The sequence below is a fragment of the Temnothorax americanus genome, unplaced genomic scaffold, assembly GCF_048541705.1.
Source record: "Temnothorax americanus isolate GAGA-0224 unplaced genomic scaffold, ASM4854170v1 Scaffold42, whole genome shotgun sequence".
NCBI classification, from domain to species: Eukaryota; Metazoa; Arthropoda; class Insecta; order Hymenoptera; family Formicidae; genus Temnothorax; species Temnothorax americanus.
This window is the reverse complement of record NW_027509570.1, coordinates 57,029-79,085: the sequence shown is the minus strand read 5'-3', so window position 1 is coordinate 79,085 and position 22,057 is coordinate 57,029. Positions and strand designations below refer to the sequence as shown.

General features: G+C 34.0%; 1 protein-coding gene across 5 annotated transcripts in view; it reads right to left on the bottom strand.

The window, feature by feature from the left end:
* The window catches only part of LOC143902915 (metabotropic glutamate receptor 8), a 210,577-nt gene that overhangs the window by 133,232 nt on the left and 55,288 nt on the right, over window positions 1-22,057 (bottom strand). For all 5 annotated transcript variants that reach the window (XM_077416164.1, XM_077416166.1, XM_077416165.1 and 2 more), the window contains one exon: window positions 17,401-17,616. In XM_077416164.1, coding sequence (XP_077272290.1) covers window positions 17,401-17,616 — 216 coding nt within the window. The remainder of the gene's footprint in view (window positions 1-17,400; window positions 17,617-22,057) is intronic.

The following is a 22,057-nucleotide window of genomic DNA, read 5'->3' as shown; positions in this document are numbered from 1 at the left end:
GAGGAGAAAAGTCGTCCGGAACGAGAGCTGAAGTGGAAGAACAAGGAGCAGAAGGACGTGCAGTCTCATACGAAGGTGTCGGAGAGAAAGGATGCGTCGACGGAGTCAAGTGCGTCACAGGTCAAAATACGGTGCTACAATTGCAGCAAATTTGGACATATGTCTAAGGACTGTAAGTCGCCTAAGAGAGAGAAAGGTACCTGTTTCAAATGCGGAGAAAAAGGGCATGTAATGAGCGAATGTAACGGTAAGAGTGAATCAGAACAAGTTAATTACGTAGATGCCTCGTTGATTAGTAATGAATTTCAAAAAGTAGTTACGATAAAATTGAGTGATTCTATTGCGAAGTATGAAACTAAAGTAGATGCGTTGATCGATACTGGGAGTCCAATAAGTTTTGTGAAAGAAAAGATTATTCCCAATTGTTTTATTAAGCCGACTGATGTTGGAAATAAATTTTGTGGAATTAATGGCAGTCAGCTAAACGTAGTTGGAACTACTACAATTGATATTCATTACGATTAAACTAGTGAAGCTAACGTGTCAGTATACGTGGTTGCTGATAATACTACGTCATTCTCTATGATAATCGGTCGAGACATTCTAAAAAGAGCTAAAGTTAATTTAATTGCTATTCCTGTAAACGTTGCGGAAAATTTAGATAACGACGAGATTCTGAATGTAGATAACGAGATTCTTAATATTAATATAAGCGATATGCCAGATAAAGTAAATGAAACGTTAGTAATTAATCCGGATATTTGTCCTGCTAAACAGTTAGAGTTTAAAAAATTGTTCGAAAAAGAATATGTATTGCCAAAACGTCCTTTAAAGCCCAAGGTTAATGCGGAACTGACTTTAAAGTTTGATAATGTAAAAAGCTTTCATTTCTCTCCGAGGAGATTATCGTATAGTGAAAAGGAACAATTGAGGAAAATTTTGGACGAATTATTAGCGAAAGGAGTCATTAGGCCTAGTAACTCCGAATATGCGTCGCCGGTTGTACTTGTACGTAAAAAAAACGGAGAGTACCGAATGTGTATCGATTATCGAACTTTAAATAAATATATATTACGAGATAATTCTCCAATTCCAGTGATAGAAGATCAATTAAATGTTCTTAGAGATAAAGAATATTTTAGTGTATTAGACTTAAAAGATGGATTTTTCCACATTCGCATGTCTGAAGAGTCCATTAAATATACTGCATTTGTTACACCATTCGGCCAATTTGAGTTCGTTGTAGTGCCGTTTGGATTAAAAACAGCCCCGACTAGATTCCAAAAATTTGTAAACGATATATTGCAGGAGCTGATCCGTGAGGGAGATGTAATAGCATACTTCGATGATTTCTTGATAGCAACTAAGTCGTTAGAACGTCATCTCTATGTATTAAAACGCGTATTTAGATTATTGATCGAAAATAGATGTAATCTGCGAATTGACAAATGTAAATTCTTATTTACCAAAATAGAGTATTTAGGCTACTCCATCTCTTCACAGGGCATAAGTCCGACTGATAGTGGCATTGAGGCTGTTTTAAAATTTCCCGTTCCTCAAAGTGTGCGCAATGTGCAATGTTTTCTCGGGTTGTGTTCGTACTTTCGCAAATTTGTTGAAGGATTTGCATTAATTGCTAAGCCTTTATATGACATACTGAAAAAAGATGCCACGTTTACTTTTACTGAAAAGAAGTTAAATGCTTTTGAGGCTTTAAAATCTAAGTTAGTAGCAGCGCCGATATTGGCCATTTATGGTCCTCATGATTATACCGAATTACATTGTGATGCTAGTTCACACGGCTTCGGAGCCGTACTGGTACAGCGTAAGTCAGACCGTAAATTGCATCCAATTTTCTATTTCTCTAAACGAACAACACCAACGGAGAGCAAATATCACAGTTTTGAGCTAGAGACATTAGCTATAATATATGCTTTGAAAAGATTTAAAATATATTTAGTCGGTATATCTTTCAAGATCGTTACAGACTGCAATGCTCTTAAATTGACGTTACAAAAGAAGGATATTAATCCTAGAATTGCCCGCTGGGCCTTAGAGTTGCAAAGTTTTGAATATACAGTAGAACACAGGCCGGGCAATCGAATGAAGCACGTGGACGCACTCAGTAGATCCTTTAATATTTGCGTCATAGAAGATAATCCGTTCGAGTATAACTTATCAGTTTGCCAGTCGCAAGATAAAGATATTATTGAACTAGTAGGAAAACTAGAGAAATCAGAAAGTCCATTCTTTGAGATGCGTAATGGATTGGTTTACCGTAAAAAAAATAATGATCTGCTCTTTTACGTTCCTCAAAATATGAAAAATAATATCTTGTTTAAATATCATGATCAAATGGGGCATCTGGGGATAGAAAAAACTATGGAGGTAATACTTAAAAGTTATTGGTTTCCTGATTTAAAAGCGAAAGTAAGAGCGCATATCTCTAATTGTTTGAAATGCTTAGCATATTCTCCACATTCGGGAAAAACGGAAGGCATTTTGCATCCGATACCAAAAGGAAACACTCCCCTGGACGTATTGCACATTGACCACTTGGGACCCATCGATAAACGGTGTGCGACAAAAAAGTATATTTTCCTAGTTGTAGATGCGTTCACAAAATACGTCAAGTTGTACGCCACAAAGACCACCGCAAGTAAAGAAGCTATTAAAGCACTATCCGATTATTTTAGCAACTATAGTAAGCCTCGAGTTATTGTCTCCGATAGGGGCTCTTGTTTCACTTCGCAAGAGTTTAAGAGTTTTGTTGATAAGCACGTTATTAAGCATATATTGATAGCCACTGGTTCCCCTCAAAGCAATGGTCAGGTGGAACGAATTAATCGCGTAGTGATTCCTATGTTGGGCAAGCTTGTAAATAAAGAGGAAGATCAACTTTGGTATAACGTGTTACCGCAGATCGAACACGCTTTAAACAACACGATAAGCAAAAGTACAAATGAAACACCCAGCCAATTGTTTTTTGGAATCGACCAACGTGGCACAGTAGATGACCTGATCAAGGAATACTAAATATTAGAGATAGAGATCTAATAGATATTAGAGCAAGGTCTTCTGAAAAGATAGCGTCTTCTCAGGAATATAATAAAAAATACTTTGATAAAAAACACAAGAAACCGACTGTATATAAAGAGGGCGAATATGTATTACTACGTAATTTTGATAGTACTGCCGGTACTTCTAAGAAGCTCGTTCCTCAATATAAAGGGCCATATGTTGTTGCGAAAGAATTGCGAAATGACCGATACTTAGTTTCCGATATCTCAGGATTTCAAAACACCCAAAAAAAGTATCGAGGCGTTTGGGAAGCCAAAAATATGCGACCCTATGTTAAGTAAACCATTAGGGATAAATAGCTTGTAAGACGTCACACTATGTTTAATTATTATTGTTGTATGCGTTATCCTTTCAATGAATAAATCGAGGACGATTCTGAGTCAGGATTGCCGAAACTGTAGGAACTATAGTATAATGCGGCATAGCAACTCGATCGTCCTTCGGTCGCGTAAATATTTTCGTGCCCGCTTCGCGACAAGAGCGTTAGTTTTATGTTCGACGTTATTTTGTTAAAAAGCAGCGCGTCCCGGCAACGGGAAAACAGGCTCAGTCCTGCAACGACCACCGAAAGAGCCAGTCTCTCTCGTTTTCACGATTCTGTATTCAGTAATAAATCCTGACTAATATAATACATTTTAACGAGTGGCTTCCTCCCCTTACATTATAAAATAATTTATCATAAAACAATACAAGTTGCCTATATTAAAAGCACCATTAAAAACAAAATAATTATACGTTAGCGTCGGCACAAGCCGACGAAAGCGTAGGAAATAAGAGGGGGTGGTATACGCTGAGCCGCGAAAGTAATTAGTCTTATCCATCACTGCGATTGATCGTGACGCGGCAAGAGATGCAAGTCTTTATCTTCTCCATTTTCCGAGCCTCGTGAGTATATATATACGCGCGTGTCCGTCAGCCGTCCTCCTTCTTATCCGTATATTCAATTGACGGGTGCTTCATTAGCGTCTCGCTTTTCAGGGGTAGGAAAGGATGGAGAATTGTTATATAAGTTAAGAAAAAAATAAAATAAATATGTTATATATGAGAAAGAGAGAGAGAGAGAGAGAGAGAGAGAGAGAGAGAGAGAGAGAGAGAGAGAGAGAGAGAGAGAGAGAGAGAGATGCAGATATTTGTGACAATCCTATAATATTCTTGATTCAAGAATAGACGAATCTGAAAGAAATCTTATTCTATTCTTGTATAAAAAGAATAAAAAAAAAACAAATTTGTATTCGTGCGGTTCCGCATATATTCTATTTTATTAATTAAAATTACGCAGTTTTATAATTTTTGAGAACGCATTGACGGGATTTGAACCTAAGATGTCCGGGGTCGCAACCTAACACGCTAACGCTGAGCTAATCGTACGCTTGTGGTATCTATCATTATAACTGCTACATCAATAGACGTGCTTTTTAAAGTAGTTGCAACTGCAGATTGATGTGAATACGATGTTGTGTTTGTTTCAATCTAGTTCATTATATGATAATATTCCTAATAAATAAAATATATTTAATTATTCTTATATATTTTTCATTTTATTAGAATAATTAAGTAAGCGCAATTTTTCATGTTAAAATTTAAATTTTTCATTGATGTTTACTTATATATACGTAAGCATTCTGCCAACCTTATTGATGAAAGAATTATTTAACATAAAATTATCTTCAGTCAATTGAGAAGATTTAACCACATAATTATTCGAGTAATAATTTTTAGACAATTCCTACAATATAAAATTTTTAGATAATAAAATTTAGGTTGGTGCCTTTTAGCTATGGAATAAGGTAAATTAATTCTGTTGGCAGACGAATAGGCTATTTGTTTTCCTTCTCTATACTTCCATTCTAATACATGATAATGGCTCAAGAAGATCTATTTCAGGAATGATATTTGGATAATGAATATTTAGATGCATTTTAGGTGTTTCGCGGCGCGCGGCCGTCGCGCGGATTGCGCCTAATATTATGGCGCTAACATTGCGCGTTATAAAACAATATTGAGATTAAAAATCAATAATTCCTAGTCTCTTCTCTCGAATAAAATAAGATTGACTTAATAATCTTGAGACAAGAATAACATATATAAATTTAAGCTTATATATTCTTGCGTTTAGATTAATCTTCACGCGTGAATTTATTCGAGAGAAGAGAATAGGAATTATTGATTTTTTTAATCTCAATATTGTTTTATTTTTACACTACTTCAGATTGTGATAAGATTAAACATGTCAAGAATACTTTTTGTTTTGTTATTAGAAATCTTTTCTGAGCGTGATAACAAAAACAACAAAAAAGGTAACATTTTTTTTAAATTCATATAGACCCCCATATTCTAGGCATCTAGTAATAAGAACCATCTTAGATATCATGAGATCCATTGTTTATGCGAAACATTTAAATGAGTAACAAAGTATTTATTTATGGAAACAATAATCAAATGTGTTAATAAATAGATTTTAAAAAATAAAAAAATCTTTTTATTATTTTATAATTAGTTTTTACGAATGCAAGAGTCGCACATAGAATTGTTTACCTCTTCACAAGCTACGCAATCGTACGTTTAAAATGTGTGTGTGTGTGCGTGTGCTTCTCTCTCTCTCTCTCTCTCTCTCTCTCTCTCTCTCTCTCTCTCTGATGTAATTAAAGCCAGTTTTAATTACGCCATTGCAGCTGGTTCTAATTACCCCATTTGTGTAATTTTTGGTCGGTAATTAAAAAACAACTATTAAAAAGATTTTTAAAATTTAAAATGTTTTAGTAAGCATGTGATAATAACAACAAAAAAAGAATGAATTCAATTAATAGAAAATTGAATGAAATTAATTAATGGAGAATAAAAGTACTTACTCGTTCAAGAGAAAAATCGATAAAAATTGTAATGGAGCGGGCGGAAACACGACGAGCATTTTCCCGGGCAAACAAAGCGATATTGATGGATTGTTCGAATGAAAGCGGTGTTCCACAGGCAGTTACTCACACGGGCGGGCTCGAACATATAACGCGCAATAGTCAATTTATTCTAAGACGATTCTTATTATCCCGTGATTCCTATTCTTCCGTTTTTCCCCATATTACGCTCATACGATAGAATCCGCGCGAATCACGCCCGATCGAATTGTCGTTTAAGTTTTTTGTTTAATTATCGCTCGGCCAGCTGACCGAGCCCGAGAGCGAGCAATATTGCGGATTGATATGAATAACGGATCGAGGTCAACAGCGAGGTGAAGCGGCGATTTCGAAATAAATGGTGCGGCCATTCCAGCGATTTCACCTAGTCGGATATGACGTGATCGTCATCGGGTTAGCACCATCGACGCTCCATTGGCTATCCACAATATCGTCCTGTTGATGACTAAAATATATAGTAGCTAGCGAGCCCGCCGTCGCGTCGTACGACGAGTCTGCCGTAATTTTCGTCAACAAACTTCACCGTTAATGAAACTTTAATCTCAAAGTATTTATAATGTTGTGTTAGGTACCGCAAGACGAGTTGGAATCGTGTCGGCGGAACTTTATGTCACGAATGAGTAGTGAATGAACGATTGTTACAGGGAAATCTAATTTGTAATCATTTCAACAAATTAATTGCCATAAGACTTTAATATTCATTATAATGAATAATTTAATTCTTGAATTAATTTTCACACTTGATTAATAACAACATTTATTTGGCAGTTATCTTTCTTATTTTCTATATTTGAACGTGCATGATAGTAACCTCCAAACATTTAGATTCAAATCAATAATACAGTATACAAGCAATCTCACGTGAGCATTTTTAAAAAGCAATTAAAAAGCAATCGTGATATTTTAATTATTCTCGATTCCGATTATTCCGCTCATTCGTTAAAATCGACATTGATCGCGTGTAATCCTCTCGCCAAACATTATTCAGCAATCACCATTGTACTTTGCCGGCCCTTTCATCCCGGTAGAGTTTAACTCGATTATGGCAATAACTACCGTGTCAACATGCAGAATGAAAGGCAAAGTTGCGAAGGGAGTCCCACAGGTGCGTTGCAATGTTCATTAGTCTACAATGTCTGCATGCGCAGGACAGTGAGCTTCCGGGAAGAAGCGCTAGTTTATCAACCGTCTGCGAAACACCGTGTCGAAATCTGCTCGCAAATATTAGACAGTTTCTGCAATACCGCGTTTCGCATACAGCAAACGCGAGGAGGCACGTTTATAGTGTGTCATCATGAAAATTCAAGATGAGTATGATAAATATTTGCAATTCCGTATATGTATATGAAATATGGTAAACTCTAATATTTAGTGACCGGCAAAGTAACCATGCGTCATCACGATCGAATCCCTATCCGGGATTGTCATTTTCTACAAACACGATTTTTTCGTATACAATAACATAAAATATTAAATTACCGGGGAAATTTTACAATCAAAGTCGCGGAAAAGTCCTGGAGGTATCTAACATGGAAAATATAAGAATTTGAGGCATCCTATCTATACGCTCTAAAAACCGCTTGATATTTGATTGGTTTCATAAGTCCACGTTTTCTGGGAGATATTTGAACTTCTTATCACAACATGCTCTTTGCCAGAAAAAAAGCACGGTCATTAGTCTAACGGACATCAGAGTCTTCAGATTGTCACACCTTGAATTTCACCAAAAAAACTTGGAGAATCAATAGTTTGTATTCTAATATAAAATTGTTATCCTTTAGATTTTATTTTTAAAGTCATGTACGAACGCCTTAGGTACCTTTTTGCAAACCTCCATGTAATTGCAAAAGAGAATACTGTTGATAGAGATCGATTTTTTGTGATACCATATGTACCCATAATAACAGAAAAATACAGAAACATTAGACAGAGATTTTAAAGTAAAGTTATCGTATGTGAGCATAAATAAATTAAACACATTTATTAAAGTACATAAGAATGTTCTTCCTAATTCTTCGAGGAACGTAGTATACAAGATTAACTGTAAAAACTGTGATGCATCCTATGTTGGACAGACAGGTAGACAACTGCATACGAGAATAAAAGAGCATGAATCTCACATAAGGAGGAATATGGCAGTAGTCATTTGGTGGTGACGGACCATAACTTGTCAAACCGTTAAACTCTAACTTATTTGAATACCCTTATTGTTGTTCTCGTTCGTCATATTTCCCCATCCATGTGTACAGCAATGATATTGTAAGAACTGATGTGTCCAGTGGTCGTCTAAACGTCGACGAAACACAGTCCGTCCATTGCTTGCACGGACAGTCGTACAGGGAGAATAATTACGATGTAACTAATGACTGCACTATTTGTAAGTAGCGTTACGTATCTCATAACTTGTTATATATACATCCTAGGGTAGTTGTCACTCTGATTGTCAGTGCACATTAAAGTCGTCATACACAAATCAACGTAAAGTGTATGTTTAATGTAAACGGGTTAAGTCCACGAAAGCCTTAATATTCTTTATTGTATTATTTGGTAAAATATGTATTTGGGTATTTTATCAAAATATTTGCATTTTACTTTAAATATTAAAGATTAAATCAATGTACAACGATTTTAATGTGCACTGAGTGCGCACTAGTTCTGCCAATAAAAAACGCTATATCGACTCGATTTAATTATCTAAAAACTGTAAAGAATTTATTGCGAAAAATATTATCTCAGCCAGGATTCGAACCTGGAACGAACCTCTCTCATTTGTCGAACAAAATTCTGACGCACTTTCTCAAATACACCAGGCATCGACCGGACAACGTCAAGTACTGTAAAATCTATATGTTCCTTTTAAGTAACCTTTTGAATCACCCTGTATATAATTTAATTACAATAAAATACCAAAGATTAAGTAGTGTAAAAATCTGTAAAATTAATGTTTTATATTTGTTTATAAAAAAAAGTCATTGTTAACCTTATTGTTAAACAATACATTATTTATTTTAAAATTTAAGTTACAAACATTATGTGTTTTTCTACTTTATTACATTTTGAATCTAGCAATGCCAAGTTTTTTCAATTAAAATTTTATTTTAATTGAATTTTGTAAATTTCTACTAACCTTAAATTATATTAAAAAAACTAATGCAACACTCTTTCTCTCTCTTTTTCTTTCTCTCTCTGATGAGTATCTATACAGGTGTCTTTTCAATCGAACCATGACGGAATATTCTGCAAACAAATTTCCTGGCGCTCAAACCAGGAAATCACTAAGATACCTAGGAAGGCTTGGGAGTGTGCTTCTGTCCAAACGACTGTTAGGAGTAACTGATTCGCTAAGAGGTTTACAGAAAAGAAAGGTCCCATGTAGATATAGTTTTATGTAATGTGTAGACAACGCGCTGAGGATGACCCCAAAAAAGGGTCGAAACGTACGTAATATTGTAACACTGTATTTTGACATGTAATCAATTTTAGCGATTGTAACCACGCTTGGCTCTTATTGCCTAATTAATTCAAATATTTTATATACTGAGCCTCTATACAGTTGTTGAATCTAAATGTATTTTAATATTTCTCAAAGGAAGGAAGAGAGAGAGAGGGATAGAAGAAAGATTTCTATACTTTGATATATTTATATTATATCCTCATATTTTTAAACCGAGAAATTTCTCTCGATTTAAAATTTTAAATGTATATGTATATCTATTAAAAACATATTTTTGCAAATTTTATATTCGCAACCTCTAACGCTGCTAAGTTCCTATCTTCGAATCTTTGCATTCTGTAAACTATGCATTCTGCCAACTCGCCACAAAGCTTCTTTAGTAATCGTTTCTTCACTTATCAGTTCTTTTTTCTTTGTAGCTTTGACTCGTTAAACTTTTGCAACTTTGGATCTTCGAATCTTTTTATCTTAAACTTTTAAAAGTTTTCCCGTGGCAAATGGTGCTGATGCTCACACGCTATCTGAAGTGATGAAAAATGTTCTGCAAAACACATCAATAATTTTGTACGTACTGTAAATAATTCTTTAAACAATTTTGTTTACGCATATAATTTTATATGTATAGCGAGATGACTATTGAATTACTTAGGCCCAGTTTCACAAGTGTCGGTTAACTTTTAATCTTAGATTAACTGACTCTTCGTCTCTTTCTAAGGGGGACGTTAGAAGGAGACGAAGAGTGAGTTAATCTAAGATTAAAAGCTAACCGACACTTGTGAAACTGGACCTTACTTATTAAATTATTAGAAAAATAGTATAAGCAATTATCTTAATCGACTCATTCAAAACTCACTCATCTTACAATTAATCAATTTACTCAAAAGTACACAATAAAAAATCGCGTGTACATAGCGGTCAATATGTTAAAATTTTCTGGTGTTACCAAGATTTGATTATTATTTCAATGTAAAATTAACATACAACAGCTGTTATTATTTCTTTAACATTTTCATGTGTTACACACATTTACGTCAACGTGATAACTTAACACTTTTATATGTTATTTAGAAATTAAATATTATTTTGAGTTCTTTTTTAACATAATTACTTTAAAAAATCAACACGTCTTACAGTTATTTTAACACATAAATAAAAGTTAAAGTAAATTTTCAAATAATCGTAAACTTTGATAAACAAAATAATTAAATTGACTAAAATTAAATGTTTTTATTACACATAATTCAAGTAAAATCTGTAAAATAATTAATATCATGTGTTAATATAACTTGAAAAATAAAGTAAAAAAAAACAAATATAAATGTAAAGTATAATGTTAATTAATTAACATTTCTAATTTGTCAACAAGTAACATACGATAAATGAGTCATTTTAACTTAGAATTTAGAGTAAACTTTCTGACATGTAAAAAATGTTAAAATTACGTATTATTTTGTACTGTGTACAAAGTAGTTTAACAAATTGTTGCATTTCAAATTGACAATCAAACTGTTTACAAACTGAGAGGTACTTTAGCTTACTCTTATTTTTTTACTTAAAAAAATAAGACAGCCATATAAGAGTTATACGACTTTAATAAGTCAAACTCAATTTCTCGAGACAGAAGCTATACGAGGATACGTATGTGCGTGCTTGCACTGTCGTTTGTTCTCATCGCTGCACTTTCCAACTGCAATTTCTCACAACCGCCGGGAATGTTAGCATTACATTCGATTTGCTCTATTTGTTTTCCAACAATTCCTCGTATTGATATATATGAATAAAATTTGCCGTAGGAAAATTATTCGAAAACTATAATATTTTTATATGGCTTAATTCGTAGTTATTTCCAATAAATCATTAAGTTTGCAATTCTTTATATATCACAAAGAAGACTCGTCATAAAGATTGTAGGTTCCATAGTTTCAAAAAACTCTCCTCAAAGAGATCCCACGTCAAGATTTAAAAAAAATGTAAGTGTCATTTATGAAACTTTTATTTTTGGTACATACAGTCTCTTTTACGTGTCCCGTCTTTAATTAACCCGGAACTCTTGATTGAACTTTAAAATAGCCCTTTAAGTGACTTATCGAGCATAATGCACGCATTATCTATTCTATTCATAATTTTTTAATCAACGTTGTGAAATAGCTCAACGAGACTCGTTAACAATTTATGACTCTCTAAACAACACAATAGCCTCTCACTCGATTTTCTGTTGTTTTTAAAATATTTTGTTACACACAGAATATTACATCGCGTTAACGAAATTTTTCATGAGAGCACAAAATTGCTCGGCCATCGATTAACGAGAGCTCGATAAATAATCCGCGCACGTGCGTCCTCACTGTCCCATCATCAGGGCTCGTATTCACACACTTGACATAATAATTTAATCTATTTCCTTTCATTTCCGCCACCGACGACCGACCCAGTTATAACTGGCAAACCCCTATTTAGTTACGTCATGACGCTGACGTCGCGGCGCATGATTTAGGAACCAGCGGCCATTGTCCGTGAGACAGAACCAGGTCGATTGCAGTGATTTCGTTCGGACGTCTGACACAAAAATATTCGATAAAAATTGCTACAACTTAATCCGACATTACCTTGCGCAATATGCACGCGAGTTGAATTGTGCGGATATGACTCCACGTGTCAGCATAAAGTTCAGTCAAAGCGAGAAATGCGCAGTTACAGTTTGCGGACAGACGTAACACACACGTATTAATATTGCTTTATATGTTACTTTACTGTCTTGTGCGGCGTGCATAAATTAACTATAAATTAAAGAGCGAAGCTGGAAAAGTTTGAGTTTAATTCGTTGATTTTTCTAGCTTTATAATTCTACAGTCAAACATGTGAAATTATTCTTTTGTCAAGAACTAGAATGATCCTTAACTCGAGAACTCGAGCGCTTTATTTCTTTTTTGTATAAACGGTCACCTGGACCTTCTTTTACACCCCAATTAAAAAACATTGTTATTAATTACATATTGCATTTTTTGGATTGTCTATAATTTATGAGTATTTGAGGACGATATGCATATAGATTTATTCTACATTTTTCGAAAAAAGTGAGAAAAAACTAAAAAAATATTTAAAACACAAAAAAAGCAAGTTAAAATTACTGTAACGTGAGCTTTATTATTTTTTTGCACTGGAGTTTTTAAAATAGCCCCAGTTGCCCGTTCTCGGGTTTACAAAATTGAATTTATTTTCAGAAATTTTAGTCGATAAAATATTTTCAGGGTATCTCAGGGAGAGACCTGTGCTTCATGATAACGCACTGTTATCGGGGCATACATTATACAGATGAAACAGACAAGTAAACGGTGGCGAGAATTTTTCTTCACGGGGGCTCTCGCGAGCAATTTATTTCGCGAGAATCACTACAAAGGGATACGAGAAATGTGCGAGATTTTCGGGAAGTAAAGAGAAAATATGAAAAGTGATATGAGATTTTTTTTTCCTTTCGTCAGTTATCGCGTGATTGGCAATCATAAAAAACGTTTCTCCCCCGTACAATTTCCACCTCATTTTCGACCATCCTTTATCATCCCAAAAAGCAATTTATTTCGAAAATGCTTTATGTAAATTATGCAACAATCTCTTCAAAATCTCATAGTACGAGAAAGGAGCAAATGTGATGCTTTATATATAAATGTACATTGATATTATTAACGTATTGAGATTTAAAAAAAATTACTATGTTTAAAGTATATGTATAATCCATATTTTTGACTTTTAATACAATTATATTTAATTCCATTGTTTACTGTTCAGTTGCTGCGTGCTCTATCAAGTTTTGCCTGTGGCATATCATATTCATGACTCATGACCCTTCGGTTATTTCGGCAACGGTATTTGTGTTAAGCGCATTACTCGGGGTGGCCTAACGCGTGGAAAAAAAACACCACGTTTGCCTGTATAGTGTCTATACTCCGTATAATAGTATGGACCAGATAACAGCTGATTCACGGTGAGTAAAGGGAAGAAAACCGATCGATCGACGTGTCGCCTCTTCTCGGCGCGCGACCTCAGAGAACTCGAGTGCCGAGTGCCGGCCCCGGCCTCGGGTAATTGTGTACAAAAGGCGGCTTGTAGCCTCCTCCGCTATACGTCAATAAATATTGAACCTGTTTTCATCCGCCCCGTCGTCGAACGGCGGACCGATGTAATCGTAAGTGCGGAGGATTGGCGTGCGGATCCCGCGGATAGAATCGCGTCTCCCGCGCTCTCGAACGAGAACGAGACCCGTCCTCATTTGGCGCGACTGAACGATAAATATTTACGGATGTTTCCACTTCGGTTTGCGGGACCCCCGGCGCCATTGTACTTTGTAATATTCGCAACCGGAGGAGGACGGCGACGGTAGTGATTTGGATTCATCGCGGATGTATAATTTCCATCGATACATATTTATCACGCGTCCCACACGCTGAAACGAATCGCGGTGACGTAATGGGATTACCCGAAGTTACATCTTGAAACATAAAATAACATCTACACACATTTTCCTTATTGCTTACACGATATTTACGTGAACTTTCTTACATTTCTTCTTTATTGTGTAGAACATTCATTTGTAGCTCTACATACATGTACCTACGATCTCTATTGACGTTTACATGCAACAATAACTATATTTTTTAAATTATATTATCGCTTTGATCCTTCCTTGCTCAGCAAAGCAAATGGTACCTGTTTTTGTCCAACTCTATATTTGTTTACATAAAAATTAATTCCACGAGTTAATTCTATTTGCATTAGGTATATAACACTCTCTTTACTGCGAACTTTTTGACCTGATATGTATAAAAACTAAAACAAATTTTAACATTAAAGGCCGGTTGTTCCAACTCGTTGGTAAGCTTAACTAATAGTTAAATCATATGTCTATCTTTGTCCAATGTAAAGGATAAACAAAGACATATAGGTAGTTTACCAAGAGGTTGGAACAACCGGCCCTAAATATTACAGATAAATGAATATAGAAAAGCATTCAATAAAAACTGCAATTTTATCGTTATATCTATTTTAATAACATAGCTCATATAACAGTTACACGTATAACATCTGTTTTTCTTAAATTTATATGAAAATATACAAAATTGATTTTATGCCAAACTATTATGAACAATGGTTAATTTACAAAAAAGGAAACAAAAAGGAAGAATATTATTCATAATTAGATGAGAATAAATTTTGAGAACAAATGTGTGATGCGTATCGTATCTATATTACAACGACCTAATTTCTACTTTCGCGCAGCCTTTAATTAAGTTGCTGGCAGCATCATTCCCAAAATATTTCGAGATACTATACTCGAAATATTTCATAGAATATCCCCATCAACCGGACATACTCATTTATTTCGCGAATTTTGCCATATATCTTTGTCTATTATATATGTATATACGTCATTAATATCTATATATGTAACATTAATAACATCATGTATCATTAACATTATCATAACGTGTATCAATCTGATATATTATAAAATTATAGGTGAAATATACTGCAATTCATCGAATAAAACAAACTGTTATTTACTAAGCAGATCCCCCTGCGTAGCGAAAAGCAGCCTTTGCAAAACTTATTTCTCTTATAGCTAAATGATGCGCGCAAGTTTGTTGTTGTAACATTAAACTTCTTTCCAGTAATTGCACAAATAATGGAAAGATGCCATTCATTCGCATTCATTGCAAAAAATGTCATTGGCGATGAATAGAGATTTGCCTAAGGAGATTTTTTTTCCATTTAATCCCCATTAAAAAAAATCCCCATTTCCTTTCGAATAAGGAATTCAATGGAGAAAATCTCCTTAGGCAATTCGCCATTTATCGCCATTGACATTTTCGGCAATGAATGGGAATTTTTCAATAAGGCCTTTTACTATGGGCTTTATTATATAAACAAGAATTTGTGTATCTTATTGAGTTGATTCATAAATTCAAAAAAGTTGTATTTTACAAACTAAATTTTTATACTTAAAAAAACATATAAAACAGTATAAAAAACTAATTTATAAATGTAACTTAATTGCAGCAGATAAAAGAATTAGATATCGTGAATCTGGTTGGAGGAAATGATTCAGTAATTGTGTATAGCGAAACTTATTTATGAATCAACTCAATGTATTACACTATAATTGCATTAGGATATTTTTAGTTTAATTTAAGATTCATAAAACAAATTTATATTTTACAAATTAAAAATTTATGAAATAAATTTATATTTTACGGAAAAAAATTTAGTTCGTAAAAAAATCACAAATTAAATTTATTTAGAAAGAGATTATATATGTAAAAAAAATTTGCGTATTCCAGTATGGAAAAAGATTCAATTTTAAACTATATTGTTGCACGTAATAATTCTAAAATATAAGATAATATATCCGTGAATATTCCAATTAAAACAAGTTCTCACGGCGATTGATGTTCATCGGACCAGGAGTGGCGAGAGCACTAGGAGTTGTTGCATTTAATCAGCTTTGGGGAAGATGTTATCCAATCGTCTCTCGCCACTGTTCCGGCATGGATAACCGACTAAAGCAGCGCATCGTTACTGTTGCTGAAGTTTGGGTAACTCCCAGAACGATGGCACGCGAACAACCATATCTATTTTCGTGAGACGCTCATTTCGCTAAGGACCCAAGCCATGATATAGTGTTGACGTATGAAACACGAAAATTCGGAAAAGGTATAACTACCCCGAGGCTGAAAGCTCAGAAACTCTCAGTTGTGCTCCTGTGCCCTGCAGCTTCTTCAATGTTTTTCGATCTAGTAATTTTAACTGAAATCATAGCGTAAAGTGTACCGTAAGCCGTGTTTATTCTCTTTTGGCTATAAATTCTGTTTGACGCACTTACGATCTATTCAATGTGAAAATACTAATAGATCCATTTTTATATACACTGTTAAATTCATAGGGTTAAATTGAACTCAGTAGTAAATTTAACTAAAACAATGTTAATTTGACTAAACCAATGGAGTTAAAATAATCCTATTTTGTTTTAAATTAATAAATTTTGACGCACATGGTAATTAAAAATAACAAAAGAAATGTAACTCATGGTATTAGTTTAAGTTTCATCCTCTAACCTTTAACAGTGTAATTCTTTAATTTTCAATGTATTTTGTTAAATTAGAATCTTAAGATACTATGTTTCATCACGTGTCTTAACGTGTAAAATATTTTATATTAAAAAAGGAAACAATAAAAGAGTGAGAGAAAAATAAAAGTTAATCGTTCCAAACAGATTTGTGATAATTTATCAATAAAGAGATGCGAATTTTCGAACCTTTCCTCGAATCAGTACATTTCTTATTGCACCTTGGGGAACGGAGAGTGTTCTCTAGCTCGAAAACATATGGCGATTGAGATTCGACACGATAAAGCTTGTTATTGAATCTATAAAGAGAATAAATGTCTGGAAGATAGAAGGAAGAAAGAGAGGAAGTAATGTGCGATCATGCGTCCTGAACGTTCCTCTCGATCAAATTTCTATCCGTATTCTCGCAAGCCCATCGGGGTCATAAATTCCTTCCTTGCACAACCGCTGTTTTATGTCAAATAGATTGAATCTTTTATCTCAAAACCGACGTGAAATAACGTAATTTCTGCGTAATTTAACGAAATAAGCCCCGTGGCAGAGTTCACGCGCAACAGACTGCACCATCGCGCGCGAGAACAATTGGAAAACAAGTATCGATCGTTAAATTTATTTGAAGACCATATTGTCGTTCTTTTTTATCACGAACGCGAATCAAACTACTCTAATTTGATAAGATATATATAATAAACCGTAACTTTTTACAAAATACAGCGCTGTCTTTTTCTCTTATAAACTGCTAAAGAAATTAACTTAAAATTTTAAGAAATTATTGCGTAAGTACTGCAAAACTTAATACAAGCAGTACGTATTATCATGCTGAAGAAATTGTGACTTACTTGATTCATGTACGATCTGACGAATTCCATACTTTGATCCAGAGCGTAAGTGTCACTGCTGCAAGAATCGAGGATGAGAGCACCCAGCGTTGTGTTCGGCAGGAGTTCTGTATCGGCGTTAATTTGGTCCAGAACGTACAACATGGCCTCTAATCGTTGCATACCCTTCTCTTCTTTCACGGCCCCGCACGGCGATTGACCGACTGAGCTTGAGACCTGAAAACAAATAAATGCGCGCACGCTAACCAATTTGTTCTTTTTTTTGTACAGTTTGGTATAGTTTTTAAGTACCTAATATTTATATTTTTAGACTTCCACTTTTATATTTCATACAATGATGTAATGTCATATAATACATCGCGTACAATACATTTAACACGAAATTCTGATTTTAAATAAACTGCAGTCTCTTTTTAATTACATTCTATTTTTTCGCTATATATTTCACATATGTTCAAATATCGCAAGCGTGAGCAATTTAAACGTAATAATGTCAACGCAAACGATAATTTTTCAATCGGAACGAGCAGTTCTCCCGAAGAGCGATAGCGAAGAATAAGGTAGACGTTCAATTTCGATGGATTAATGCCCTACTATTCCCCGGAGCCATTCATTTGTACAATATCTCGCTACAATAGCACGTGTACGAGCACGACTTGGCGTCATGGGACCTAAAGATCAAATGACAGACTTCGGTCCCCTCGTATTCTCAAGCACCACCACGGTCGAATGCGTTGCTCAACGTACGCTGTTGACGTCGAGTTCAAGGAGTATGAGAGCGAAGTTGTGGATACGGTTGTAACGGCTGCAAATCCGCGCGCGTCGGTGTGGCTGTATAGAGAGTTCCCCGCCCGTCAAACTGAAAAATACACAATCCGGCCAAACACGCTCGTAAATTCTGGCGACAACACGATCCCGCGCCGCTGATTTTAATGTTTGTGAAATCAGCTGGGAACGTTGACCATTCGTTTCCCCGGAGTTACAAAGCTCTTTCCCGGAATAAAGCTTTTAATTTTAACAATTTGGTATCTGTTCTTGCTGAAAGTCGGAATATGTGGGGAACGACAAATATTCTCTACTACGTATTTGACGTATAAAATCAAACATTTAATTTATTTTTATTGTGCATGTTAATGCTATTCAAGACCATGAATTTTTAATGTATAATTTTAATTTAATAAAATAAAAAATTTTTTAATCGAGTTATATAAACATATAACAGCAATAATATAATTTGTAAACCCTATCACACAAAATTAATGTTGTTATTATCAATTTAGTAACAAAGCCATGCGATCCAAGCCTAGGTCTTTTGACAGCCTTATATTGGTTTCTGTATGCATATATACTATATATATACATATAAATTTCCCAAACCACTGCGCGCCGATTAAATTTTCGGACTTAAAACACAGTAATTGTTAGAATTAAAAACCCCTTCCCTCCCCCCGGAATTAAATCGACTTGATTTAATTATTTAAAAACTGTAAAGAAATTTATTGCGAAAAATATTACCTCAGCTAGGGTTTGAACCTGGAACCTCCCTCATTCCGTGTAGGGCGTCGTACCAATTCGACCACCGAGGCATGTGGCAATATTCATCGCAATAACCGGTTAATAATGGTTTGAAACGTCTTTTTCAGGCGACGTGAATAAATAATAATAAGAAAAATAGGATCGTAACAATAAACAATCAATTTAGTAACAAAGCCATGCGATCCGAGCCTAGGTCTTTTGATGGCAGCCTCATATTGGTTTCTGTATGCATATATACGTACTATACTAGCATGCCCCGCGGCTTCGCTCGCGACCTCATATGTATGGCTCTCATATGTGTAGCTTTTGCTATTTAGTCTTTACTCAAAAAGAATAAATACCGGGTCAAAAAATAACATCACAGGAAGATTCGGTCAATTATTTTCCGAAAGCAACTTTCGATATTGATTAATTGATTAATATTTAACATATAAATTAACTTATTTAGTCTCTACTTAAAAATAATAAATACCGGGTCAAAAAATAACATTACAGGAAGATTCGGTCAATTATTTCCAAAAAATTGAAAAAATTTCGGATACCGGTTCCCAAAAAGATCGGTAACGAAAAATTATACACTCTATAACACACCCCGGAAAATTCTACTTCTATTTTATATACTTTTGGTAAAAATTAGGTCAAATGGTTTTCGAGATCATAGCAAACAAAAAAAAGGCTACAAACTCTATCTCTTTATTATAATATAGTAAAGATAATAGTAAAGATAGTATAAAAAAATTTCGTAACCGATTTCCAAAAAGATACCGGTTCCCAAAAAGATCGGTAACAAAAAACTATACAGTTTATAGCCCCGGGAAATTCTACCCCTGTTTTATATACAATTCTTTAGAATTCAATCAAAAATTTTTTGAAAAATTCGAAAAACTTTTGATACCGGTTTCCAAAAAGATCGCTAACAAAAAATTATACACTTTATGGCACTCTCCGGGAATTTCTCAAAAAAATTCGAAAAACTTCTGATACCGGTTTCCAAAAAGATCGCTAACAAAAAATTATACACTTTATGGCACTCCCTGGAAAATTCTACCCCTGTTTTATATACAATTCTTTAAAATTCGGTCAATTATTCTCTAAAAATTAGAAAAATTAAAAAAACCGGTTTTCAGAAAATCGGTAACAAAAAACTATGCACTCTATAACACTTTCCGGAAAATTCTACCCCTATTTCATATACTTTTAGTAAAAATTCGGTCTATTGGTTTTCGAGATCATAGCGAACAAAGAAAAAGGCTACAAACTCTGTTGTGCTTTATAATAATAATATAGATATATACATATAAATTTATGTAACACGTGCATGGAAAGTGGCCCATTGCGCACGCTACGCGTGCGTGATAGACCACTTTCCACGCACTTGCAACATAAAATAGGGTGTGCAAGCCGTGCGTAACTCGCCTTCGGCTCGTGCGTCAACTCCGCACCCTTGAATTTTCATCTTACAGCACTTGTTGCACAAATAACTATTGTTTTCTCTAAACATAGTGTAAGATATATATAAATTTTAGAGTATACATAATAAATAAAACACATAACTGATATCTCGCATAACTGAAAAAATACATGACAAAAAATAGCGTTTGGGGTCCCTGCCCCGCGGAAAAGAGTTAAATATGTTTTAAATATGGTTTATGTTAGTCATTTATATGAACGAAATTAAACTCAAAAATAAAAACCAAATATTAAATATAAAAGTAATTAAATTTAAATATGTTCTAAATATGGATCAAAATTAAATTTAAATATGATCTTGCTATTGTGAATTAAACTTGTCCAGGCGCATATATGTATCATATTAATATTTAATAAGCATCTACCCAACCTGAGTTCAAATTTTATTTGTATTTAAAACAAATAAGATTTTAATTAACACTTAAATTAAATTTTTATTTAATTGAAAGTGTTTCCATGAACCTATCATATATTCATATTTAATAAAAAATTGTGATTCATAAAGATTTTAATAAACCTGCGAGTTATGTTAGTCTTGCGTTGTAGTCTGTTTAGGTTATACCCTTATGAAAAAGTACACTCAACTTTTTGATGGTTAACACTCAAATTTGGGAGTAAGTTTAGTGTTTGTCATCAAAGTTAAGTGTCATCAACACTTAAATTTAGGTGTAGATTGAGTGTTGACCATTAAGGTTTAGGTAAATTGTGGGTTTAATCCTCAATGATGAGTGTATATTAGGAGTTTATTCTCAATGATAAGTGTAGGTTGGGGATTAAACCTCAATGTTTAGTGTAGGTTGGTGATTGATCCTCATCGTTGGATGTTGGTTTAGTGTTAACAGAGTGTTAACCTTTAATGTTCTATGACGATTTAATCAGTGTCGCCATGATGCCTTTATCGTTGGGTGTCGTTTAAATGTTATTGTGTTCATTTTTGTTAAGTGTCAATTGATGGCTTGGTTTATTGGAAAAGTGTTTCAGATAAAAGTTGAAAGGTTTGAAGGGGGCCAATAGACGATCTTATTGGATTTTGGATTCAGGGCCTGTATTGAGCCCAATAGTGCCTAAGTCAAATTTTTTAAATGAAAACCCCTATTTTTTATTGCACCATCTTTCTATATAATACTTTTATATAATATATAATACTTTTTATAAGATATTCAAGGAAAACTTGGTAACTTATATATATTTAGCTTGTGATATTTTGATAATTGTTTGCCAGAGAAGAAAGTGGTACAAAAGACTTTTTAACTTAATTTTATTTCAAAAATGTGCTGTTGCAATAGTATACTTCAATTTTTTTTTTAATATTTGTGTATGCATCTTCTTGGAATGTTTACAAATATTTAAAAAATTTGGAGTGCTATTGCAACAGCATATTCTTAAAACAAAATCAAGACAAAAAGTCCTCTATACCACTTTTTCCTCTGGCAAACAATTATCAAGATATCATAAGCTAAATATTGAAAAAGTTACTAAGTTTTCTTTGATTATCTCAAAAAGTATTAGGCAAACAAAAAAATTTTTTCAAACAAAAGTTGTTCAAATTAATTAATAGAGAAAGATGGTACAATAAAAAATAGGGGTTTTCATTTAAAAAATTTGACAGGCCCTATCCAGCGAGAAATGACCCATTGAATCAACGTCTAAT